The 27283-nt window shown below is 42.6% G+C and overlaps 1 protein-coding gene across 1 annotated transcript in view; it reads right to left on the bottom strand.

Annotated features, from left to right (window-relative positions):
- Nucleotides 1-1009: 1009 nt before the first annotated feature.
- The window catches only part of LOC130367174 (olfactory receptor 1009-like), a 35830-nt gene continuing 9556 nt past the window's right edge, over nucleotides 1010-27283 (bottom strand). Inside the window, exon 2 of the mRNA XM_056569577.1 lies at nucleotides 1010-1933. Within this exon, the coding sequence (XP_056425552.1) occupies nucleotides 1010-1933 (924 nt within the window). The remainder of the gene's footprint in view (nucleotides 1934-27283) is intronic.

The raw sequence follows: 27283 nt of genomic DNA, 5'->3' as shown, positions 1-27283 counted from the left end.
TAGGAAGATATAATGCTGGTTTCATTGAACCAGGGAAATAAATCTATAATGCCTTTATTAGGCTGATGCATTTTATTTGCACATGCTTTTTACTCTGCTACCATAGTACAGCCTGTAGGTATACTGTTTTTGTGATTAATCCCTGTATATGTGAGTAAAGGTGCTATGCCTAGGCATTGCTATCATACAGGTCTGCCGCAGCACAGCTTTTCTCTGTTCAGTACTTGTTCAGTTTTTTTTTTTTATATTTTTTTTTTTTGTATGAGTCTTGACAAAGGGTTTTGTAGGAATGGTCAGGAGGTCCCCCTATGAACAGCCCATACACAAAGAGGTTGGGAATTATAACTTTTTTCCTGTGGACAATTGTAGAACCTCTATAGGATTTGCGCACTGCGGATGTTATAGTTAGGAAAAGGATTCTGGCTCAGGGATTAGGATTCTGGCTTAAGGATTGTGGCTCCTGTTCACACACAGTGTCTGTCCTCTCTCTCTCTCTCTCTCTCTCTCTCTCTCTCTCTTTATCTCTCTATATCTCTTCTCTCTCTGTATTTCTGCAACCTACCATCTCTGCCTGGTCAGAATGCACTGTTAGACTATATTTACTCTTCCGGACTGTTCACTCTGAAAATCTCTGTGTGGACATTCAAGACACTGCGGGGGGCACCAGTGCTGGGACCACACAGGAATACTCTGTCTCACATGCAGTTTCCGCACAAAGAATTAATGTGTTCATTCTTTGTGTGGACACTGAAATTAGTAACATCTGGCACGGAAATTTGCAGTGTGCACAGAGCAATAGAATCCTGATGAATTCAATGGGACTCTGCTGTAGCAGATTCTCCATGCCAGATTCCAATGCCTGGATTTTCACATGTTTTTGCACTTGTACCAGTTTGCACGACCAAACTGGTAAAAGTTCTAAAATTGTGCAAGAAGAGCAGAACCTGAAATTCGGGTCGAATAGAGGTTCACCGGGCTCAGGTTGCGCAAAACTAAACACAACAACAGGTCAGAGATATTTTTGAATAGCATTTTGCGCTGATTTCTTAATATCTTTGTTTCTAAAGCTGTATATAATGGGGTTAACCAGTGGAGTAAATACAGTATATAGCAGGGATATGACTTTATTAAGATTTGATGTTTGTCCTCTAGTCGGAAGAACATAAACACTAAACAGAGTGCAGTAAAATATGGTGACCACAATGAGGTGGGAGCTACAGGTGGAGAAAGCTTTCTGTCTACTGATATTAGATGGGATCCGTAAGATGACGAGGACAATGTTCACATAGGAAATAACAATTATTATGCTGGGAATGATCAGTACTGGAATACTTAGTAAATACATTTGTACTTTCATAAGAAATGTATCAGAACAGGACATTTCTATTAAGGGAACAAGATCACAGAACAAATGGTCAATGATATTCGCTCCGCAGAACTTCAGCCTGGACAGTGTAAAAATGTAAATGAATCCATTAAAAAAGCTGATCAACCAACACACAATGACTAATATCACACAAAATGTGCTTGTCATAATAGAAATATAATGAAGGGGATTACAAATGGCCACATATCTGTCATAAGACATCACTGTTAGGAGAAGACATTCAAATGTTTCTGCAGTACCGAAGAAACAAAACTGAGTCATACAACCAATAAAAGTTATGGTTCCGCCATTATTCAATAAGATATGGAACATGTTGGGGACAATATCTGACGTCAACAATATGTCACTGATGGACAGATGTGAGATGAAGAAGTACATTGGGGTGTGAATGTTCTTGCTGGTGGACACCAGGGTGATGATCAGGAGATTCCCACATAATGTCAGACAATAAACCACAAGAAGAAGACAGAGCAGAGAAATTCTCATATTCTTGCTGCCTTGAAATCCTATGAGAAGGAACTCGTTGACCTCAGTCACATTGTTCTCCTGTATTTAAAGCAAAACAAAACCACAATGTAATCTCAGAATGATCTGTGTAAATAAATATTATGAGGGATAAAATGATGAATCTGCATAAATATTCAAGTCTAATTTTTATCCTTTTCCATATTTAAAAAGTTCCTGTCACCAAATAAACTGTTCTAAACTAACTTAGGCTATGTTTCTAACTACTCCTAACACCCCTCAAAAACTATTTCAGAGCTTTAAAGGAAAACTGTCACATATTTTATCCCGCACTATCCACAGGTATTGGTGGATAGTGTGGGAGACGCTGATTAAAACGAGCCCTACCTTGGTCTGATCCGTGCCACCGTTCGCCCGCAATTGTAGTTTTAATCTCTGTGTATATCCTGCTGTAACTGGCAAAGGCGGTGCTTATGCGGGCTAACGGACACTGACATCAGCGCCGCTCATGAATAGTCAGCGGCGCTGACATCAGTGTCTGTTAGCCCGCAGAAGCCCCGCCTTTGCCAGTTACAGCAGGATATACACAGAGATTAAAACTACAATTGCGGGTGAACGGCGGTGCGAATCAGTCCAAGGTAGGGCTCGTTTTAATCAGTGTCTCCCACACTATCCACCAATACCTGTGGATAGTGCGGGAGAAAATATGTGACAGTTTTCCTTTAAAAAGCTGTGTATCTTAACTTTCCCCTTGCTTTCATAGCGCATTTCCCAGCATGCATTACATCACTGAAGCCTGCTGGGGACAACTTCTGCCCTCACATCGTTGAAGTGCTGTGAGGAATAGAAGAATGTTTCAGTCTGTGATGCTATCAGTGAGGCTTTCCTGCAGTTTTCAGTCCGTGCAGCTTTCTGTGAGAATCTGTGAAGCTTTCACTTTCTGTGCAGCTGCCAATCAAGCTCCATGCAGAGAAACATTTGATGAGTTCGGACTCCTGCCAGGCCTGGAGGAGACCAAACTCACGGTATTAATTGTGGCAGGGAACAGAACAGAGCCAACTAGTGGCTGATTTTTATATTACATTTTAATCATATTTATGTTGTTGATTTTAAAAGCAACTGAATGGGAAAGTGTCTGCTAATTACAATAGGAACACTACAGGGTGGGCCATTTATATGGATACACCTTAATAAAATGGGAATGGTTGGTAATATTAACTTCCTGTTTGTGGCACATTAGTATATGTGAGGGGGGAAACTTTTCAAGATGGGTGGTTACCATGGTGCCCATTTTGAAGTTGGCCATTTTGAATCCAACTTTAGTTTTTTCAATAGGAAGAGGGTCATGTGACACATCAAACTTATTGTGAATTTCACAAGAAAAACAATGATGTGCTTGATTTTAACAAAACTTTATTCTTTCATGAGTTATTTACAAGTTTCTGACCACTTACAAAATGTGTTCAATGTGCTGCCCATTGTGTTGGATTGTCAATGAAACCCTCTTCTCCCACTCTTCACACACTGATAGCAACACCGCAGGAGAAATGCTAGCACAGGCTTCCAGTATCCGTAGTTTCAGGTGCTTAACATCTTGTATCTTCACAGCATAGATAATTGCCTTCAGATGATAAGATAAAAGCCTAAGGGGGTAAGATCAGGAGACCTTGGGGGCCATTCAAATGGCCCACAACGACCAATTCGGACACCCAAAATGTGGTGGTGCACCATCTTGCTGGAAAAACTCAGGGAACATGCCAGCTTCAGTGCAGAAAGAGGGAAACACATGATCATATAGCAATTTCGCATATCCAGTTGAATGGCCCCCAAGGTCTCCCGATCTGACCCCCTTAGACTTTTATCTTTGGGGTCATCTGAAGGCAATTGTCTATGCTATGAAGATACAAGATGTGCAGCACCTGAAACTACAAATACTGGAAGCCTGTGCTAGCATTTCTCCTGTGGTGTTGCTATCAGTGTGTGAAGAGTGGGAGAAGAGGGTTGCATTGACAATCCAACACAATGGGCAGCACATTGAACACATTTTAGAAACTTGTAAATAACTCATGAAAGAATAAAGTTACGTTAAAACCAAGCACATCATTGTTTTTCTTGTGAAATTCCCCATGAGTTTGATGTGTCACATGACCCTCTTCCTATTGAAAAAACAAAAGTTGGATTCAAAATGGCCAACTTCAAAAAGGCCGCAATGGTCACCACCCATCTTGAAAAGTTTCCCCCCTCACATATACTAATGTGCCACAAACAGGAAGTTAATATCACCAACCATTCCCATTTTATTAAGGTGTATTCATATAAATGTATATTAAAAGTTTTATTTGGTGACAGCTGCTCTTTAAAACTATGAACAATAGCAAGTGATCTGAGATACTTCTTGGCTCATATGAAATCTTCTGAATCAATGATAATGCCTCCTGTAGCCCAAGAAGATCAACACAGGAAAATGTATTGATGGATTTATTGTAATTAGAAACAAAATGAGAGCCCAGATTTTCACAGCAGCCACAACCCAATCCACCCATCTTCTTCCAGGAATCTCCCTAATGTAGTCAACTGTACTTTTATTGTTCTATGTACCAATATATATATCTTTTTTATTTATTTTTTTGCCCCTTTGACACACAGTTATACATTACTGTGATAAACTGCGGGCATTTTACCATTTTTTGCAATGAGTAGAATTATAGAATTTACACAAAAGAAACCCACACCCCTCAGTATCTAGCCGACTCATGAACACTTTTATTGCCTCTGCACTATGAATAATTACACTCAGGAGGAGTATATACCAGGATATTTTATTCCTATCCAATTCCTCTTCATTATGGAAGTCAGTGATTTGGTTATTTGGATCTGCAACAAATACACCATTCTGGTCAGAATATTTCCAATGACCCCAAAAACTGTAAAAATTTCATACCAATCCCCAAAAACACTTACTTTCTAAAGTTAAAATTGTGTAAAATTGTGTTAAAGTGCTGGGTAGGGAAACAGTCAGAATACAGAAGGTAAATATGCACTAATACAACACTCCAGGGAAACAAAGGATTGACAACAAGACAAATCAGAAGCCAAGAGGACAGTAATGTACAGAGACGAGAACCAGAGGGAAACCCATGATAGAGCCAGAGTCACAAAAACCAGGTAATCAGAAAAGATGCAGATGCAGGATATAAGCGTTAGCTACAGGGACTAAAGGGGAGATTTATCAAAACCTGTCCAAAGGAAAAGTTGCCCATTTGCCAATAGCAACCAATCAGATCGCTTCTTTCATTTTTAACAAGGTCTCTGCAAAATAAATGAAGCGATCTGATTGGTTGTTATGGGCAACTTAGCATCTTTTCCTTTGCACAGGTTTTGATAAATCTCCCCCTAAGTCCTTTCACAGGCGAGGTGTATTAGTGTAAGCTTAAAGTGGATAAGATGCCTAATCGCGGGAGTCCCGCAGCTGGGGATGCCCGTGATCATGCACGCGGCACCCCGTTTGTAATCAGTCCCCGGAGCATGTTCGCTCCGGGTCTGAATACCGGCAATCACAGGTCCGGCGGCGTGTGACGTCAAGCTCCGCCCCTCAATGCAAGCTTACGGGAGGGGGCGTGATAGCTATCACGCCCCCTCCCGTAGGCTTGCATTGAGGGGCGGAGTGTGACGTCACACGGGTGCGGAGGCGTGACGTCACATGCCACCGGCCCTGCGGTCGCAGGTAATCAGACCCGGAGCGAACACGCTCCGGGGATTGATTACAAACGGGGTGCCGCGATCAGGCATCTTATCCCCTATCCTTTGGATAGGGGATAACATGTGTAAGCACCGGAGTACCCCTTTAAATAAGCTGCTGACAGGTACACATAATAAAGATATCGGAATAAAGCAAAAAGCTACACTGGACAGAAAACCATGGCAAACAGAAAGTGCACAAGGTAATACTAAGAATCAGAAGCAAGGCTGAAGGAAGGCCTGAGAAGGCTAGATATAACCCCTCTTAGGTTTTGATTGGCTAGACACATTAACACTAAGTTGGCCAGAGTGCAGCATGCACAAACTGACCAGACGAGACCTTAAAGTTACATGGTTTATTAGGTTTAAAAAAAAAAAAGACAAGAGTTTATCCAGTTGAACCTAAAACCCTACTGTGTTGATCCAGAGGAAGGCAAAAATCTGATTTTAATTGCCACTTAACAGAGAAAAAATCCTTTCCGATTCCAATATGACATCAGAATAAAATCTATTATCCATAACCTGTAATATTATATTTTTCTAAAAAAACACCCATGCCTCCCTTGAACTTGTTTATTCATTCAGACATCACAACCTCATGGGGCTAAGAGTTCCATAGTCCCACTGCTTTTACAGTAAATAATCTCTGTCTGGGATAATGGTGAAACCTTCTTTTCTCTAGATGAAGAGGATGCCCCCTTGTCATGTTTACCAGCCTATATATTAAAAGATTCTAAGAAAGATCTCTGTACTGTCCATTCATATAATTGTAGATTGTGATCAGATCCACCTAAGACGTCTTTTCTCTAAACTAAATAACCCCAAGTGATAACCTGTCTTGGTCCTGTAATCCGTCCATGCCTGAGGCAGACTGTACAAGAGGATCTCCCTATGGAAGGCACGGAAGCCATTAGGAGTCCTCCAGCTGCCAAACTGATCAGCACCCCACAATAGTGTCACAGGGGTATCAATAAGACCCCTGTTCACCTGTAAGTTCACTCTCTGCATGACGCAATTGCTAATGATTGTGGTTAGAGATAAGTGAACTTATTAAAAATTTGATTCGGCCGATTCGCCGCATTTTCCCGAAAAGGTTTGTTTTGATCTGAATTTTTTCGCGGCAAATCTATATTAAAAAAGGCTATTTCTAGCTTACATACAGCCTCTATAGGGGTATAGAACACTTTGCTGTGTTCTAAAACGCATATGGAGTGCGCTGGGTTAGTGAAATAATACTGTTATTCAGAATAACATGCAGATTACCGGCATTGCTTTTAGAATCACTGCCGCACAGCAGCTCAATGACAAAGCCTGGTGGTGGCATCAGTATCAGGAGACCATATAGTGACTGAATGACATAGAGTGGAGGGGTTGGCAGCATGAGGAGACCATTTTGTGGCTGAATGGCACAGTGTGGAGGTGCTGGCAGCATGAGGAGACCATATAGTGGCTGAATGGCACAGCCCGGAGTTGCCAGCAGCATGAGTAGGCACTAGGCCTTCACAATCCCTAAGATTAAAAGATGAATTAAGAAATTTAAACCGAAGATTTTGGATAGCGGGTGCTACCTATGAGAAAATTTGAAATTCCCAGACCCAGGCCCCACAGCAGCATCAGTAACCAATAAATTGCCTGAATGGCACAGCCTGGAGTTGGCTGAAGCACGAGTACACACCAGGGCTTCACAATCCCCCCTAAAAAACACAACAATTTTATACATTTTTGAAAAAGATTTTGGATAGCGGGTGCTACCTATGAGAACATTTTAAATTCCCAGACCCAGGCCCCACAGCGGCATCAGTAACCCATATATTGCCTGAATGACACAGCCTGGAGTTGGCTGATGCACGAGTACACACCAGGGCTTCACAATCCCCCCAAAAAACAACAAAATGTTAGAAATTTTTAAAAAAGATTTTGGATAGTGCTACATATGAGAAAAAGTTGAAATTCCCAGACCGAGGCCCAGCAGCTCCATCATTTTTTGATTTGAAATTTAAAACAAACCTTTGGGTGTCCCGGACCCCAGCGTGTGGGTACGAAGGACCAAATCCAACAAGCCACCACAGGGCTCATGTGGCCGTGAGATTTAGGCATAACGTCTCTATTGCCCTGACCGGCCATTGTTTCCAAGACTTCTTGCCAAGGCAAACCATGTGAAGAACAGCGTGACACCACCGTGACCTACACACATGGTATGCTGAAGGGCCACTGAGACTTGTCCGGGCCGTGGAGGCTTAAGACACAGTGGAGGATGTGGAGGCGGAGTAGCGCACTGTCACAGGACCAACAGGCTGACAGAGTGTAGCAGGAAGCAGCATTGAGTACACACCAGGGCTTCAGAATCCCAAAGAAAAAACAACCATTTAAAAAAAAAAAAAATGTAAGAATATTTCGGACAGCGGGTGCTACCTATATATTGCCTGAATGACACAGCCTGGAGTTGGCTGATGCATGAGTACACACTAGGGCTTCACAATCTCTCCAAAAAACTCAACAATTGTAGAAATTTATGAAGAAGACTTTTGGATAGCGGGTGCTACCTATGAGAAAATTAGAAATTCCCAGACCCAGGCCCAGCAGCGCCATCAGTAAACCATATATTGCCTGAATGACACAGGCTGGAGTTGGCTGATGCATGAGTACGCACCAAAGCTTCACGATCCCTAATAAAAAAGACAAACACTTTTGACAAAAAATTTTAACAAAAATTTAGGACAGCGAGTGCTCTCTATATATAACCAGAATGATGCAGCCTGAAGTTGGCTGCAGCATGAGGAGACCATTGAAATGTGTGATTTTTTTTATTTGAAATTTAAATGAAAATTTGTGTCCCGGACCCCGCCGTGTGGTTACAAAGGACCTAATCTCACAAGCACCCACAGGGCTCATGTGGCCGTAAGATGTAGGCGCAACGTCTACATATCCCTGACCGGCCATTTTTGGGTTTTGTACCTTTGTTTAAGAACAAGCACATATCCAAGAGTCCAGAAGACTCTATAATGCAGGACGGTGGACCACAAAAAGACATTCTTCTATAAAATAATTTTTTTATGAAATAAAGAAGCAGAGTTCATCCCTCTCCGCATTTTTATTTTTTTAAATTTTACTTAAAAAATCACACGCAACAAGCGTTCAATGGTGCAATGGTTATTGTGATAATTATCCTAAAATTTGAAAAAAACACTACCCAAGAGTGTTTAATAACCCCATACATTGCACCATAAATGTTGAAATTTAAATTAAGCATGTATGTATGTATTTAAAAAATCCTAAAATTAAAGGCCCAAGCCCAGAAGCATCATGAAGTCAAGTACTTCCTGAAAGACACAGGAGCAGTCAGGAGTAGGCATCAGCAGTACCCAAGAGGCTTTAATAACCCCTTACATTGCACGATCACTCACGAGATCGAGCAATAACAGGTGTGTTATGCCCTCAGATGTCCAGGCCTGCACGCGCGCTACACTGAACGGACCAGCGTGTGTCTATCTTTCACCGACAGGTGCGTGTAACCTGCTGAACCCCGTTCGCCATAGGGATCAGGTATTGCAATTATTTGCCAGGAAAGAAAAATCACAACTAAGCGCGTGTCATAAGCTCGGGTTCATTAAGTCCCTGCCCTTTGTACACACCGCATGTCTCTACTACCAATTGGATGGTTGAATGAGGTCCTCGGATCAGCCCCGGCGGGGCAGGAGAAGGCACTGGCAGAGCGCCGAGTTTAAAGATCATTGTTGAAATTTGCATTAAGCATGTATTAGCTACTGCTAAACTTCCAAAAATTGAAGGCCCAAGGCCTGAGGCATCAGGGAGGCAAATAGTTCCTGAAAGACACAGAATGAGTTAGGAGCAGGCATTTGCAGCACCCAAGAGGGTTTCATAACCCCTTAAATTTAAAGATCAATGTTGAAATTTGCATTAAGCATGTATTAAGCTACTGCTAAACATCCAAAAATTGAAGGCCCAAGGCCTGAGGCATCAGGGATGCAAATAGTTCCTGAAAGACACAGAATGAGTTAGGAGCAGGCATTCGCAGCACCCAAGAGGGTTTCATAACCCCTTAAATTTAAAGATCAATGTTGAAATTTGCATTAAGCATGTATTAAGCTACTGCTAAACATCCAAAAATTGAAGGCCCAAGGCCTGAGGCATCAGGAAGGCAAGTAGTTCCTGAAAGACACAGGATGAGTCAGGAGCAGGCATTTGCAGTTCCCAAGAGGGTTTCACAACCCCTTACATTTAAAAATCAATGTTGACATTTGCATTAAGTATATATTTAGCTACTGCTAAACATCAAAAATTAACCCCTTAAGGACTGAGGGATTTCACTTTTTTGCATTTTCGTTTTTTTTTCCTCCTTGCCTTTAAAAAATCATAACCCTTAAAATTTTGGACCAAAAAATCTGTATTATGGCTTATTTTTTGCGCCACTAATTCTACTTTGCAGTAACATTAGTCATTTTACCGAAAAATCCACGGCGAAACGGCAAAAGAATTCATTGTACGACAAACATGAAGAAAAAATGCCATTTTGCAAATTTTGGGGGCTTCCGTTTCTACGCAGTAAATTTTTAGGTAACAATAACACCTTATCTTTATTGTGTAGGTCCATACGGTTAAATTATATCCTACTTGTATAGGTTTGATTTTGTATTATTTCAGAAAAAAATCATACATGCAGGAAAATGTATACGTTTAAAATTTTCATTTTTTGAGCCCTATTTTTCTGTGTTCAGGGCGCAATGAGGACTCATTTTTTGTGCCGTGATCTGAAGTTTTTTGCAGTACTATTTTTGTTCTAATCAGACTTTTTGATCACTTTTTATTCACTTTTTTTGTGGTATAAAAAGTGATCAAAAAATGCGCTAGTTTGGACTTTGGATTTTTTTTGCGCGTACGCCATTGAACGTGCGGTTTTAAAAGCAGTATATTTTTATAATTCGAACATTTCCGCACGCGGTGATACCACATATGTTTATTTTTATTTACACTGTTTTATTTTGTTACTAGGAAATGCCGGGTGATTTAAACTTTTAATTCAGAAGGGAATACCTGAAAGGGTTAACTTTTTTTTTTACACCTTTTTTTTGCGAGCCCATAGCTCCTATAGGGATCTATGAGCTTGCAATGGCTGATTGCATACACAGATTGTTGCCTTACCGTTGCATGGCAACAAGCTGTGTAATCGGCGGTTGATTGCTCCAGCCTGTAACTCAGGCATGGAGCGATCAATCAGAGCCGGGACGCCGACGGATAAGGTAGGGAACTTCTTCTCTCCGGGTAGCTGATCAGGGCATCGCGATTTTGATTCGACTGAATCAGCCGGGAAGCATACTTTCACTTTCGATGCGGCGCTCAGCTTTGAGCGCCGCAGCGGAAGGGTTAACAGCGCGTGGCCGAACGATCGTGGCCGCGCGCTATTAGCCACGGGTTCCGGCTGTAAATAGGCGCCCGGACGATCCCGCTATGACGCGGGGTCCCGCCGGGACCCCGCTTATAAACAGGGATCGGACTTAGAACGTATTCATTTAGAAGCATCAGTGAGGCACGTAGTTCCTGAAAGACACAGGATAAGCCAGGAGCAGGCAATCACAGTACCAAAGAGGGTTTCATAACCCTAATTTATAACCCAAGAGGGTTTCATAACCAACCATAATTGGGAAATGTTGGTGTAGCAGCATGGTCAATCTACTCTGAGGCATCTGGCATTGGTGGCTGGAAATTCTGGCTAATCCATCGCTGATTCATCTTCACAAATGTCAGTCTCTCCACATTTTTAGTGGACAGATGAGTTCGCCTTGGGGTGACTATGGCCCAGGCTGCACTAAACACCCGCTCTAATGCCACACTACTGGCCGGGCAGGACAGCTTTTCCGAGGCAAACTCTGATAGTTGCAGCCATAAATCAAGTTTGGCTGCCCAGAAGTCCAGCGGATCTTCAATGGTTGTTGGCATGGCCATGTCAAGGAATGCCACGACCTGCTGGTTCAGGTTCTGCTCCATGTCTACCTGCTGCTGATGAGTTGCTTCACTATGCGGGTGAAGTAAGCTACTCATCAGCAACTGTAGACTCAGGCTGCTGCTGATTGAGCTGGTACTGCTCCTGCCACCCCTCCCAGCAGCAATGGCAGTGGAAGGTGAGTGCAGAGGGCCCCCAGAGTCAGACCTGCGAGTGGATGAACCATGTGGCCGATAGGCATCAGCCAACTGTGCTCTGCTCTGCCCCTCATCATCCTCCTCCTCCAGTTCAGCCCCTACAGGGCTCATGTAGCCTTAAGATGTAGGCGCAACGTCTCCATTGCCGTGACCAGCCATGGTTTCAATAATTTGTTTTAGGAAATGTAGGAGTGGAATTACGTCGTTCATGGCGTAATCCAGGCAACTCACAAATAATGTGGCTTCCTCAAAGGGCCTCAGCAAACGGCAGGTGTCACGTATGAGCTGCCACTGGTTCACATTGAAGTTACACAGGGGAGTAATGGCTTTTCTTTGTTCGTATAGTCTGTCCAACATATGGAGGGTGGAATTCCAACGTGTGGCAACGTCACAAATAAGACTATGTTGTGGGATACCGTTCTGACGCTGCAGATCAAGGAAGGTGTGCTTGGCGGTGTATGAGTGGCTGAAGTGCATGCACAGTTTCCTTGCCATTTTCAGGATGTTTTGCAAATGGGGTGAATACTTGAGGAAGTGCTTGACAACCAGATTCAACACGTGTGCCATGCAGGGCGCATGTTTCACACTTCCTTGTCGCAGCTCGGACACAATGTCCTTCCCGTTGTCGGTCACCATGGTTCCCATTTCCAGATTTCGTGGAGTAAGCCATACTCGGATTTCTTTACGAATGAACTTTAGCAGTTCCTCCCCTGTGTGACTCTGTTCACCAAGGCAAACCATGTGAAGAACAGCTTGACAGCGCCGTGCCGTACACACATGGTACGATGAAGGGCCACCGAGATTTGGACATGCAGTGGAGATCGAGGACTCGGTGGAGAATGAGGAGGCAGCGGCGCACACTGTAACAGGACCAACTGGCTGTGAGCGAGAGCGTGGAGGAGGAAGCGGTGTGACCTGTCCAAGTTGCTGTTGTGGCTGTGCAGGAACCACATTTACCCAGTGGGCCGTAAAAGACAAGTATTGTCCCTGCCCGTAGTTACAGCTCCACACGTCGGCTCCACACGTCGGCACAGGCCTCTCGCTGCGACTCCTGCTGCCACTCGCCCCAAGTCTGCTACCAACTCTGCCTGAAGTATTTAGGCATCTGCCACTCCTCTGTGCACGTCCTGGAACTTCTCTGCCTGACATACTTTGTGCGTTTATGAGGGTATTACAATACGCTACACTACTCTTTAAACAGTTTGTGTCTAGAACAGCAGCAGGTGATTACTTACGACTGTCCTTTCACAGAATGTAGGCCCTTGACAGATTAACAGGTACTAGATGGTACAATACTTGGATGTACCTATGCGGTATGCACTGATGAGGGCAGTAATATGCGTAACTACACACAGAAAAAACTCTGTATTTTTGTAAAACACCAGCTAGTGAATGCTATATTTTGGACTTTGACGGTATGGAGCACCTTGACAGCTTAACAGGTACTAAATGGTACAATACTTGGATGTACCTATGCGGTATGCACTGATGAGGGCAGTAATATGCGCAACTATACGCAGAAAAAACTCAGTGTTTTTGTAAAACACCAGCCAGTGAATGCTATTGTTTGGACTTTGACGGTTTGGAGCACCTTGACAGATTAACAGGTACTAGATGTTACAATACTTGGATGTACGTATGCGGTATGCACTGATGAGGGCAGTAATATTAGTAACTATACGCAGAAAAAACTCTGTATATTTGTAAAACATCAGCCGGTGAATACTATTGTTTGGACTTACACAGTATGTAGCCCCTTGACAGATTAACAGGTACAAAATGGTACAAATGCACTACAGTCCACTGAACAATCACGTATTTCTGAACAGCAGCAGGACCCAACAGTGCTGCACCACAAAAAAAAAATTTCCAGGGATTAAACCCTAAATTGCACTCTGTCACACAATTCTGAGCAGCAGAAGATTTGTGGAGCAAATTTAAAAAAACAATTGGGCTGAAAAATGAGGAGATAAGATGGTTGATAAAGTTCAGGCAGCTTGGAGATCTGTATGAGGCAGCTGACAGCTATCTGCCCCTCTCTGCTGCAATGCTCAATAACGTGAATAGGAGGTTTAGCAATCAATGATCCTTCTCAGTGTAACAGCACAGCACTCTGCACTCCTGCCTTTCCCTAATGCTGATGTGACTAGCAGTTGCAGTGTAACGCTGTGGTATGAGCTATTCACACACACAGTCCCGTCCTCTCCATCTGAGTGCATGGATGAAATGAAGAGAGGCAAGATGGCCGCCGATTATATAGGGGCTGTGACATCACAGGGGTCAGTGATCACTGATAGGCTGCATCTCACATGTGATTCAGTGTCATCCCGCCTACCTTCATTCCCGCCGCTGTTTCCCACCCTCCCATAATCCCCTGCCCCATGTACTCACATGTGGATCCGCCATCTTATGTCTCCAATAGTCTGGAACGCTGTAAAATGGAGTTTAATGAAGCGATTTGCGCGATAGAATCGCGGCGATATTCGCATTCGTTGCAAATCGAATTGTTCATGAAATTCGTAACGAATTCGGGTTGGTCAACTTCGATTCGCTCATCTCTAATTGTGGTATGTTCGTGGTTAAAGTCTGAGGCTGGTAGTTACATGCAGATGTTGGCTACAGTTGGATACAGAATATAGAGGATACATAATATAGAACAGAACATACAAAATACAGAATATAGAAGATACAAAATATAGAAGATACAGAATATAGAGGATACATCATATAGAACACAGAACATACAGAATATAGAAGATACAGAATATAGAAGATAGAACAGATATAATACAGAATATAGAGGATACAGAATATAGAACAGAACATACAAAATACAGAATATAGAGGATACAGAATATAGAACATGCAGAATATAGAACATATAACATAGAGAATATAGAACATAGAACATGCAAAATACAGAATATTGAACATACAGAATACAGAATATAGAACATACAGAATATAGAACAGAACATACAAAATACAAAATATACAAAATACAGAATATACAAAATACAGAATATGCTGTATGTAAAGATAATGGAAGGAGATGTCACTCAGGAGTCACTATTATAGTGAAGTCTTACACTTAGCACTGATCATATATTTTTTTATTACAATTAAATTAGATCAGTTAGTGATAAAATAAAACACCTTAGAAATAAAACATAAAAAACTCACATTGTAATTATTGGATGATAGCATTCCAAAAAAGGGAAAGTTTGTTCTTGGCTTCAAATCCCAAATTAGTCAATAAATAGTTAATGAATAGTTAATGATGCGAGGACAGACGCAGCATACAATGTGTCACAGACATGGACACAGAAGACCCAGTGTATACAGCTCATGTATATATAGTCAGACTGAGCCTAAGGGGTTGTGGGAAATCATCGTATGAGGATCAATTAATTATTTCTCCTGGGTCTCATTTATGTCTTTTCCTTGGTCTTTTAAATAAAATAAATAAATACATAAAATAATAACAATATTCAAAATAATATCAATACTTGTTTTGTGATAATAAATAATAATGTCAGTAATTGTTATGTAATAATAAATAATATCAATAGTTTTGTGATAATAATTTTTGGGTGATAATAAATATTATCAAGCAGGGCGTGGCCTGGCTGCCGTGGTATATGGCGGCTTAACTGCAGAGCTCCGTCACTAAAGCCTGAAATAGTGACATTACCCAGCTTTTTCAGCTCTATCAGTAGCTCACAACTCACCATCATGCCAGCAGGAAACGCTCTCAAAATATGTTTCTTCCGCACATTCCGCTGCCCTCAAGATGGTGCCAGTCTCCCAGAGCACGCCCCCTTTTGAGCTTCAGAGCCTTCTGGAAACTGCAGCCCTGGATCTCAGACTCGCATCCCTCCACACCGCTCCACCTCTGACCTAGGGCTACACTGCAGATCTTATCCGGAGTCAGATAGGCCATCTTCCCCGGGTCTTCCATTACTTCTGCTCAAAGCGCGGCTGTGATTCAACAGGCCGGTAGCCCCATGACCCGTCATAAGACATCCTGATATTCCCCTGCTTTCACACCAATGCAAAGTCCTGCCAATCAGAGACCCCACTTATCAGTGCCTACTTCAGATGTATGCGACTGGGACCCTCTCTCCCTACTCGCCTCACAAGGAGAAGATGCTCTGGGAACTATCTCTGTGTATAATAAATCCCTCATAGACACCATCATGAGGGCCATCCCTGCTACTAGCCTTACACAAAACATTCCATGGATGGTATGATTGCCCGCTTGGGCTTTACAGTACAAGACTTAAAGGGGTACTTGGGCCCTAGGCATCTTATCCCCTATCCAAATGATAGGGGATAAGATATCTGATCGCAGGGGACCCGCGGCTGGGGACCCCCATGATCTCAGCTGCGGCACCCCAGTCATCCGATGCACGGATCGAAATTTTCTCCATGCCAGATGACTGGCTATGAGGTGCAGGAGGGTCGTGATGTCCCAGCCATGCCCCCTCGTGATGTCATAGTCACACTCACTCAATGCAAGTCTATGGGAGGCCGCCATGCTCCCTCTCATAGACTTGAATTGAGGGGGTATGGCCGTGATGTCCGAAGGGGGCATGGCCATGACATAATGAGCCTCTGACACTGCACCCGATGCTCTAAACGAACATCGAGTGCAGCAGGGAGATCAGTTATTTGGATAGGGGATAAGATGTCTAGGGGCATAGTACCCCTTTAAGTGGCAGAATGGACCATGTTGACACTAAATTTGAAATGTTCTCAGTCTCTCACAATGTTCTCATTGATTCTCATATTGATTTAGCAAAGAATGTGGCAGAGTTGAGAGCAAAAGTGGCAGACCTGAAGAATAGGAGTTGCCGCAACAATATAAAGTTGTGGTCTGTCCCCGAGACTGTATTGCCAGCAGATATCACTGATTATAGTCGCTCCTTAACCCCTTAAGGACCTAGCCCATTTTAACCTTAAGGACCAGGCCAATTTTATTTTTGCGTTTTTGTTTTTTCCTCCTCGCCTTCTAAAATCCATAACTCTTTTATATTTCCATCTACAGACCCATATAAGGGCTTGATTTTTTGCATGACCAATTGTACTTTGTAATGAAACCGCAAATTTCACCATTAAATGTATGGCGAACCCCCCCCCAAAAAAAATTTGGGTGCGAAATTTTAATGAAAACCACCATTTTGCACATTTTGGAGGGTTTTGTTTTCACACTGTACACTTTACAGTGACAATGACATGTGCTCTTTATTCTGTGGGTCAATACGATTAAAATGATACCCATGGCTAGATACTTTTATATTTTTGTACCGCTTAAAAAAATCTAAAACTTTTTGTACAAAATCAGTAATCTAAAATCGCCCTATTTCGACCACCTATAACTTTTTCATTTTCCATATATAGGGCGGTATCAGGGCTCATTTTTTGCGCTGTCATCTGTACTTTTTATCGATACCACATTTGCATATATAAAACTTTTAGATACATTTTTTATTAATTTATTTTTGAATAAAATGTGACAAAAAAGCAGCATTTTTTGACTTTTTTTTTTTTTACGTTTACGCCATTCACTGTACGGAATCATTAACATTATATTTTGATAGCTCGGAAATTTATGCATGCGGCAATACCAAATATGTTTATAAAAAAAATTAAACTTTTTGGGGATTAAATGGGAAAAACTGGCAATTTAAATTTTTATTGGGGGAGGGGATTTTTCACTTTTTTTTTACTTTTTATTTTTAAATTTTTCAACTTTTTTTTACACTTTTTATGTCCCCATAGGGGACTATCTATAGCAATCCTTTGATTGCTAATACTGTTCAGTGCAATGTATAGGACATAGCACTGATCAGTATTATTGGTCATCTTCTGCTCTGGTCTGCTCGATCTCAGACCAGAGCAGAAGACCCTGGGAGATGGCCGGAGCCAGGTGAGGAGACCTCCGGCCGCCATGCTGGATGATCGGATCGCCGCAGATGCCATGATCTGTATTGATCACGGCATCTTAGAGGTTAATGGCGGACATCCGCGCGATCGCGGATGTCGGCCATTACCAGCGGGTCCCCGGCTGCTGCTAGAAGCTGGAACCTGCTGTTTATGATGCGAGCACCGTTCCGGTGCTCGCGGTCATACACAGAACGTAAATGTACATCCTGGTGTGCGAAGTCCCGCCAAACCAGGACGTACATTTACGTCCATGGTCGTTAAGGGGTTAATCATATTGGTATTGCCATCCTGCAGTGCTGAAGAAGTTGAGGTGGACAGGGTTCACAGGATCCCCCAACCAAGGTAGTTGGAGCACACTGTCCTGAGGGTCATTTTGGCGAGAGTGAATTGGTTTAAAATGAATTGAGTGATGGAATACTTCACAGTAATGGAGGCCTCCCTGCCCAATACCACAAGAACTCTGTATACACTGACCTGTCTGCTGCCACTCTCCAAGCACGTAGGGCCCTCCAATCGATCACTCAAAACCCCACTCTGCCAAGATAGCCTATAGATGAGGCTTCCTGGTCCGCCTCCTTATCATAAAGGGTGATCATCTTTATGTGGTTTGGTCCCTGGAAGAGGGTCAGTCGCTGCTGACATCCGGGAACCTCGATCCAGCATCCCCAAGAGTATCTCTTTCTGCTGCACGCCGTTCTTGTTTAGCCAAGAACTGATCCATGACACATGTTTCATGGCGGTTAATCTTACACTTTATTTTTCGTGCTTAGTTGGTGGTTCATACTTCCATGACTTCAGTGTGAGCTATTGCACAACTACAATATGCTGGCATGACCCGCGCTTCCATAAGTCAACTCAAAGCAGCTACCTTAGGTTGCAGGCGGTGAAGGGGCAGAGAACTCCAAACCCCCAGTGCAGGCAGCAGATTTGGATGAGATGTGCCCCCACTCCCCCTTCCCCGCCAAGGTAAAATGAGTGGCCATGTGTAGGATGTACGCATTGCCACACACAGTACTTTAAAGGATCAGGGAACAGCAGTTCTCCCTGCTTCTGAACTTCAGAGCGGCGAAGCACAGCACTTCCACTGCAGGCCGTGGACGATGATGTCATCTCATCGCACGTGGCTTGCTGAAGAAGTCAGGGAGGAAGAGGAGCTGTAGGAAGGTGAGTTAAAGTTTATTTTTTTTTGGGGGGGAGGGGGGTACTGGGTGGCTTCAATACCTATCAACGTACTGCTCTTTCCAATTTGGTGGTTGCCCCAGAAAGTAAATAAGGGATACTTCAGGGGCATCCACCAAATTGTAAGAAGGACTAAAATCCTTGCACCGGCCCTGTATGCTTGCTAACATCCTGATGCATCTACTGCTATTCAATGGTACCTAGATAATCTCCACTTACCTACCCTCACAGAGGCTCAATCACTTAATGAAAGCATAACAGTGGAGGAAGTACAGAGAGACCTTTGCTCTCTTCTTTCTGGAAAAGCCCCAGGCCTGGATGGTTTTGCTAGTTCTTATTGTACTAGCTTATCTCCCTATCTATGGTCTTTTTGCCAATACGCCAAATCTCCCCAAGAAGAACTTACATACTTTAATCTCTACCCTTCCAAAGTCCGGCAAGTCAACAGACCTCCCCAAAAACTACAAACCCATTATTTATTTAACCAAGACCTGAAAATATTTGCCAAACTATTAGCCAGCCTCTTATAGCTAATTCTCCCAGCTTAGTTCAGTACCATCAATCAATTTGTTTCTGCCCGCTAAACCTCTGACAATAATAAAAGGTTGCTCGATATCTTCCACCACATAGAATCCTCTAATACCCCTGCCTTGATCCTAGCGTTAGATGCCTAGAAGGCCTTTGACCACCTCAAATGGTTGTTCACATTCTCGGTCCTTTGGGCAATGGGTTTTGGAGGAGGAATACTTTCTGCGCCATCTTCTCTCTACTCGTGTCCGACAGCTTGAGTCTTAGCTCACCTAGGAGGCCATATTTCCTATCCTCATTCTACCCTTTACCAGGCAAACTATGAACATTGGGTCATAGACCTCTAAAATGAAGCAGGTGTGCTTTCCAAATGAGATTTCTCCTTTAACCTGTTAAAGACCCAGGGCATACAGGTTCACCTTGACACCCTGGTACTTAAGGACCCAAGGCGTACCTGTACGCTCATGGGAATTTCGGTCCCCGCCGCGCGCCGGGCGGGAACCGGACCGGGGTGACTGCTGATATCGATCAGCAGGCACCCCGCACAAATGCCCAGGGGGTCATCAGACTGAATTCACACTAGCGATTTGCATCAATTCAGGGTCATACAGGTCTCCGGTGACCTGGAAAATAAGGGGGATGGGGTTGTCCAAGACACCCACGATCCCCCTGAAGGGATAGGAGTGAGGTGGCAGTGGTGCCACCCCTCCTATCACTGCTATTGGTCATCAAAAGCAACGACCAATAGCAGATCAGAGGAGGGGGGGTTAACTTTCATTTTTCCCCGTTCTGCCCACCCACAATAGGCAGGGCAGAACAGGGAAACCGGCGAGGACCGTCGCCGAAGGTCAACTTACCCATCGGCGGCGGCGATCGGCGGCGGTGATCGGCAGCAGAAGAGGATGGCTATGTGGCTCCCTGGATCCTACGGAAGCCGTTGAGTTGCCTAGCAGCATCTGGAGGGCTATAGTTCGAGACCAATATACAGTGGTCTCTAAACTGTAGCCCTCCAGATGTTGCAAATCTACAACTCCCAGCATGCCCAGACAGCTGTTTGCTGTTTTGGCATGCTGGGATTTGCAGTTCTGCAACAGCTGGAGGGCTACAGTTTGTAGATCACTGTGCACTGGTCTCTAAACTGTGGCCCTCTAGATCTTGCAAAACTGCAAATCTCAGAATGCCCAAACAGCAAACAGCTGCCTCGGCATGATGTGAGTTGTAGTTGCGTACCTCTAGCTGTTGCATAACTACATCTCCCAGCATGCCCTTTGGCGATCAGTACATGCTGGCCGTTGTAGTTTTGCAACAGCTGAAGGTACACTGGTTGGAAAATACTGAGTTAGGTAACAGAATCTAACTGAAGGTTTTCCAACCAGTGTGCCTCTAGCTGTTGCAAAAGTACAACTCCCAGCATGCACTGTCTGTCAGTGCATGCTGGGAGTGGTAGTTTTGAAACAGCTGGAGGTTTGCCCCCTTATGTGGATGTACAGGGTACAGGGTACATCCACACATTTCCTGCTTGAAGTTTGAGCTGCAGCAAATTTTTTGCCCCAGTGCAAACTCCTAGCAGGAAACTCATTGTAAACCTCCACCTTTGTGAATGTACCCTAAAACACTACACTACACTAACACATAATAAAGGGTAAAACACTACATATACACCATCTTACACTCCCCCCCCCCCAATAAAAACTAAAAAGGTATTGTATGGCAGTGTTTCCAAAAAGGAGCCTCCAGCTGTTTTAAAACAACAACTCCCAGCATTTTTAGACAGCCACTGACTGTCCAGGCATGCTGGGAGTTTAGCAACAGCTGGAGGCACCCTGTTTGGGAATCACTGGCATAAAATACCCCTATGTCCACCCCTATACAATCTCAAATTTAGTCTTCAAATGCGCATGGCGCTCTCTCACTTCAGAGCCCTGTATTTCTGTACTCGGGAGCAATTGTACTACAAATTTTGGGGGGGTTTTTCTCCTTTTACCCCTTGTGAAAAGGAAAATTTGGGGGCTACACCAGCCTGTTAGTGTAAAAAAATAAAAATGTTTACACTAGCATGCTGGTGTTGTTCCATACTTTTTATTTTCACAAGCGGTAAAAGGGAAAAAAAGACCCTCAAAATTTGTAACGCAATTTCTCCTGAGTACAGAAATACCCCATATGCGGACGTAAAATGCTCTGCGGGCTCACAACAAGGCTCAGGAGTGAGAGTGCACTATTTACATTTGAGGCCTAAATTGGTGATTTGCACAGGGGTGGCTGATTTTACAGCGGTTCTGACATAAATGCAAAAAAAAAAAAAATACCCACATGTGACCCCATTTTGGAAACTACACCCCTCACGGAATGTAACAAGGGGTAGAGTGAGCCTTAACACCTCACAGGTGTTTCACAAATTCTCATTAAAGTTGGATGGGAAAATGAAAAAAAAAAATTTTTCACTAAAATGCTGGTGTCACCCTAAATTTTTCATTTTCACAAGGGGAACATAAAGTAAGTAAGAACATAAAACATGTGTTGATGTAAAGTGCTCTGCGGGCGAATTACAATGCTCAGAAGAGAAGGAGTGCCATTGAGCTTTTGAAGAGATAATTTGTCTGAAATTGAAGGCCACATGTGTTTACAAAGCCCTCATAGTGCCAGAACAGTGGACCCCCCCACCCACATGTGACCCAATTTTGGAAACTACACCTCTCTTGTAATGTAATAAGGGGTGCAGTGAGCATTTAGGCCCCACAGGTGTCTGACAGGTTTTTGGAACAGTGGTCTGTGAAAATGAAAATTTTAATTTTTCATTTGCACAGCCCACTATTCAGAAGATCTTTCAAACGCCAGTGGGGTGTAAATACTCACTGCACCACTTATTAAATTCTGCGAGGGGTGTAGTTTCCAAAATGTTATTCCCAAAACCCTTTGGGAGGACAAACTCCCCTAGGGGAAAAGAACCCTACACTAGGGTACCACTAAAAAATGTTTTATTGGTATACGTTAAAATTAAAGTAACCATACAACATATAACAAATAGTGATTTTAAAATTATCAGGGACTCTTTTTATTGCTTTAGTATACTTTTTGTACTGTTTATGGGATGTATCCCTTTTTGGTGGTGAGATAGGAGCTATCTCTATCATCAATTTACAGGAGGAGGGTGGTTAGTGCCTTCCTTTATGGGTATTGATGGAGATTATCAGTGGAGATTAGCCATGTCAGCAGCCCTTTGAGAGGACTCTCACACCTTCTCACAGATGTATAAGGGAAAGAAGGATACCCTATCAGGGTTAATGCTCCACTATGTCACGGCTACTACTTCTATCTTTTTGTAGGGGTCTCTCACACCCTCCTACCTTATATATGGACTGCTGGTGGTTATTTGGTATGGTTACTTTAATTTTAACATATACCAATAAAACATTTTTAGTGGTACCCTAGTGTAGGGTTCTTTTCCCCGAGGGGGTTTTGTCCTCCCAAAGGGTTTTAGGAATAATAATTGATGCCCTGGGATCCACATAGGATATTTGTTTTAGTTTCCAAAATGGGGTCACATGTGGGGGGTCCACTTTTCTGGCACCACGGGGGGCTTTGTAAATGCACATGGCCCCTGACTTCCATTTCAAACAAATTCTCTTTCCAAAAGCTCAATGGCACTCCTCCTCTTCTGAGCATTGTGGTGCGCTAGCAGAGCACTTGACGTCTATACCTGGGGTATTTCCATACTCAGAAGAAATGGGTTACAAATTTTGGGGGTTATGTTCTCCTATTTCTCCTTGTAAAAATGTAAAATTTTGGGAAAAACCAGCATTTTAGTGAAAATATTTTTTTTTATTTACACATCCAACTTTAACGAAAAGTCAGCAAACACCTGTGAGGTATTAAGGCTCACTTTACCCCTTGTTACGTTCCTTTAGGGGTGTAGTTTCCAAAATAGTATGCCATGTGTGGGGGGGTTGCTGTTCTGGCACCATAGGGGCTTCCTAAATGCGTCATGCCCCCCAAAAACCATTTCAGCAAAATTTGCTTTCCAAAAGCCAAATGTGACTTCTCTTCTGAGCATTGTAGTGCGCCTGCAGAGCACTTGATGTTCACACATGGTGTATTTCCATACTCAGAAGAGATGGGGATACACATTTTGTGGGGCATTTTCTCCTATAACATCTTGTAAAAATAGAAATTTGGGGGGAAAACTATACCCCTTGTTACGATCCTTGAGGGGTGTAGTTTCTAAAATAGTATGCAATGTGTTTTTTTTTTTTTTTTTTTTGCTGTTCTGGCACCATAGGGGCCCCAAAAACCATTTCAGAAAAACTCACTCTCCAAAATCCCATTGTCACTCCTTCCCTTCTAGTGTCCTTTAGTGCACCAACTGAGCACTTGACATACAGATATGAGGTATTTCCTTACTCAAGAGAAATTGGGTTACACATTTTAGGAAGATTTCTCTCCTTTTATCCCTTGTAAAATTTCATTAACTCGGTCTACAAGAACATGCCAGTGTAAAAAATGAAGATTTTAAATTTTCTCCTTCAATTTGCTGCTATTCCTGTGAAACACCTAAAGGGTTAACAAACCTTTTGAATGTCATTTTGAATACTTTGTGGAATGCAGTTTTTATAATGGGGTCATTTATGGGGTATTTCTAATATGAAGGCCCTTCAAATCCACTTCAAAACTGAACTGGTCCCTGGAAAACTTGATTTTGAAAATTTGAGAAAAATTGGAAAATTGCTGCTGAACTTTGAAGCCCTCTGATGTCTTCCAAAAGTAAAAGCATGTCAACGTTATGATGCAAACATATAGTAGACATATTGTATATGTGAATGAAAATAAAATTTATTTGAAATGTCCATTTTCCTTATAAGCAGAGAGCTTCAAATAAAAACAAATTCAACATTTTAAATTTTTTCAGGAAATTTTGGAATTTTTCACCAAGAATGAAGCAAGTATCGACGAAAATTTAGAAGCATCCCAGAATTATTAATGCTTAAAGTGACAGTGGTCAGATGTACAAAAAATTGCCGGGTCCTACAGTGAAAATTGGCTGGGTCCTTAAAGGATAGGGAATAAGATGTCAGGTCGCCGCGGTCCCGCTGCTGGCCACCCCCGGGATCGAATTCGCTTTTCACGTAATGACAGGCAATACAGGGGCCGGAGCATTGTTATTTCATGGCTCCGCCCCTCGTGACATCACGGTCCGCCCCTTTCAAAACAACTCAATGGGAGGGGCGTGGTGGTCGTCACGCCCCCTGCAATGGACTTGCATTAAGGGGACAGGCCATGATGTCATGAGGGACGGAGCCATGACGTCACGCTGCTCCGTCCCCTGTATCGCCCGTCATTACGCACAGAGCGAACTCGCTCTGTGCAGTAATGATAGCGCAGTGCCGCAGCGGCGATCCCATGGGTCGCCAGCAGTGGGACCGGGGCGGAGTACCCATTTAACCCTTTAAGGACGGACCTATTTTGTTATTTTTTTACCTCTATGACCAGGCACTTTTTTTTTAATTTGACATGTATCTCTTTAGGTGGTAATAACTTTAGAACAATTTTTCTGAGCGGAGCGATTCTGAGCTGGATTTTTTTGTGACATATTGTACTTTATGTAAGTGGTGCATTTTTGTTGACACATGCAGATTTTTTTGTGAAAAACTGCAAAATATTGTGAAAAACTGGAAAATTTGTGAAGTTTTTTTAATGTTATATTTATGGTGTACACTGTGCAGTAAAAGTAATGTTATATTTATTCTGTGGGTCAGTACGATTATGGTGATACCCATTTTATGTCGCTTTCTATGTTCCTTTTCTGAGCAAAATTCTTTTTCTGCCATTCATTTTTCAACAGCCGCAACTTTTTTATTTTTCGTCCGACGCCATTGAGTAAGGGCTTATTTTTTGCGGGATGAGCTGTACTTTTTATTTACTATAATTTTTGCAATTCGTGCTACCTTTTGGTCTTTTTTTATCTGCTATTTGTACCAAAATTGGCGAATTTTGCGCTTTTTTAGATGTTTTTTTTTACGGTGTTTACCGTACAGGATAACTTGCATTATAGTTTTATAGTACACGTCATTACAGATGAGGCAATATCTATTATGTAAATGATTTGTGTTTTTGATCTTTTTTGGTGATAATACAGAGCTTTTATTGGAATATGGCATTTTTGTAAGTTGTTTTTTTTTTACACTTCATACTTTTTTTGAAGAACTTTTTATTTTATTTTTTAAAGGTTATACTATGCTGCAATTTATTTGTACTGCAGCACAGTATGACCTGATCAGCTGCACACAGCACCGCCTGTGCAATCCAGCCTGTGGCTGGATCTCACAGGCTTCCATAGCAAGCAGACAAGAGGTCATATTGTGACCTCCTGCTGCCTGCTGCCATAGCAACCAACGGTGACCCACGATCATATTGTGGTGCCGCTGTTGGCGAACAGGGGGAGAGCGCTCCCCCTGTCAACACCATAGATGCTGTGATCAGGATTGATCACGACATCTACGGGGTTAATGCTGCCGGGATGGGCGCGATCGCGGCTCCGGCAGCTGCGGCGGGACTGCGGCTGTGATTGACAGCTGGGTCCCGTCGCCGATCTCCTGCAGTCCCGGAGATCGTTATGATGTATGCATACATCCCATAGCAGGAAGGGGTTAAGGGGTTAACCCCTTATGGACATTTTTTTTGTGGGGGGGGGGGTTGCACTTTTGTTTTTTCCTCTTCGCAAAGCCATAGCGCTTTAAATTTTTCACTCACAGACCCATATAATGGTTTGTTTTTTGCACCACCAACTTTACTTTGTAATAACATCACTCTTTTTACCACCAAATTTAATGTGAAATGAAAAAAATATATTTGTGGGAAGAAATTGAAAAAAAAAATTAAATAAAGTAATTTTGCAAACTTTGGGTGATTCTACACTGTGCCCTTTTCGGTACAAATGAGAAGTTATATCTATTCTCTAGGTCCATACGATTTGAATGATATTCAACTTATAGGTTTTGTTTTATTTTCCTACCTAAAATTATAATTTTTTGTATGAAAATTTGTATGTTTAAAATTGACCTCTTCTGACCCCTATAACTTCTTTGTTTTTGATGTATGAAGGCTCAATTTTTGCACCATATTCCTAAGTTTTAGTGATACTTTTTTTGTTTTGATGGGACTTTTTGATCACTTTTTTTCTTTTCTTTTTTTCTAGTAAAAGAACAACCAAAAAATATGCAATTCTTCACTTTAGAATATTTTTCCATTTACGCCATTTATCATGCGGTTAAAATAACATTATATTTTTATAGTTTGGACATTAATGCATGTGGCAATTATATATATTATATATATTATATTATATTATATTTATTTTTGTATACATCATTTTATTTTAAAATTGGGGAAAGGGGGGTAATTCAAACTTTTATTAGGGAAAGGGTTAAATCAAATTTATTAACTTTTTAAACTTTTTTTTACACTTATTTTTTACAAGTCACCATATGGGATGTCAATGCCATCGGGGCTTCATTGCTCCAGCCTGCAATAGCTGCCTGAAGCATAGTGTCAGGATCCGGGTACTGTGAGGATACTGGTGGTGGATCCTCTATGTCAGTGGGGTGATGACGTGGGCCGTTCCAGGGGAACGGAGTCTAAGGGGTTACTGGTATTCACCAGAGCCCGCCGCAAAGCAGGATGGACTTGTTGCGGCAGGTAACCCCCAGGTCGTTCCACCCGATAGCGACTCAACCCCGACTGACTGCTGAGATAGGCGCGGTACAAGGGATTAAGCAAGAGCAAGGTCGGACGTAGCAGAAGGTCAGGGCAGGCAGCAAGGATCGTAGTCAGGGGCAACGGCAGGAGGTCTGGAACACTGGCTTGGGACATACAAGGAACACTTTCACT

This window comes from Hyla sarda, chromosome 4 (assembly GCF_029499605.1).
Source record: "Hyla sarda isolate aHylSar1 chromosome 4, aHylSar1.hap1, whole genome shotgun sequence".
NCBI lineage: Eukaryota > Metazoa > Chordata > Amphibia > Anura > Hylidae > Hyla > Hyla sarda.
Note: the sequence above shows the minus strand (reverse complement) of the source record. Positions and strands in the feature narration are given on the sequence as shown.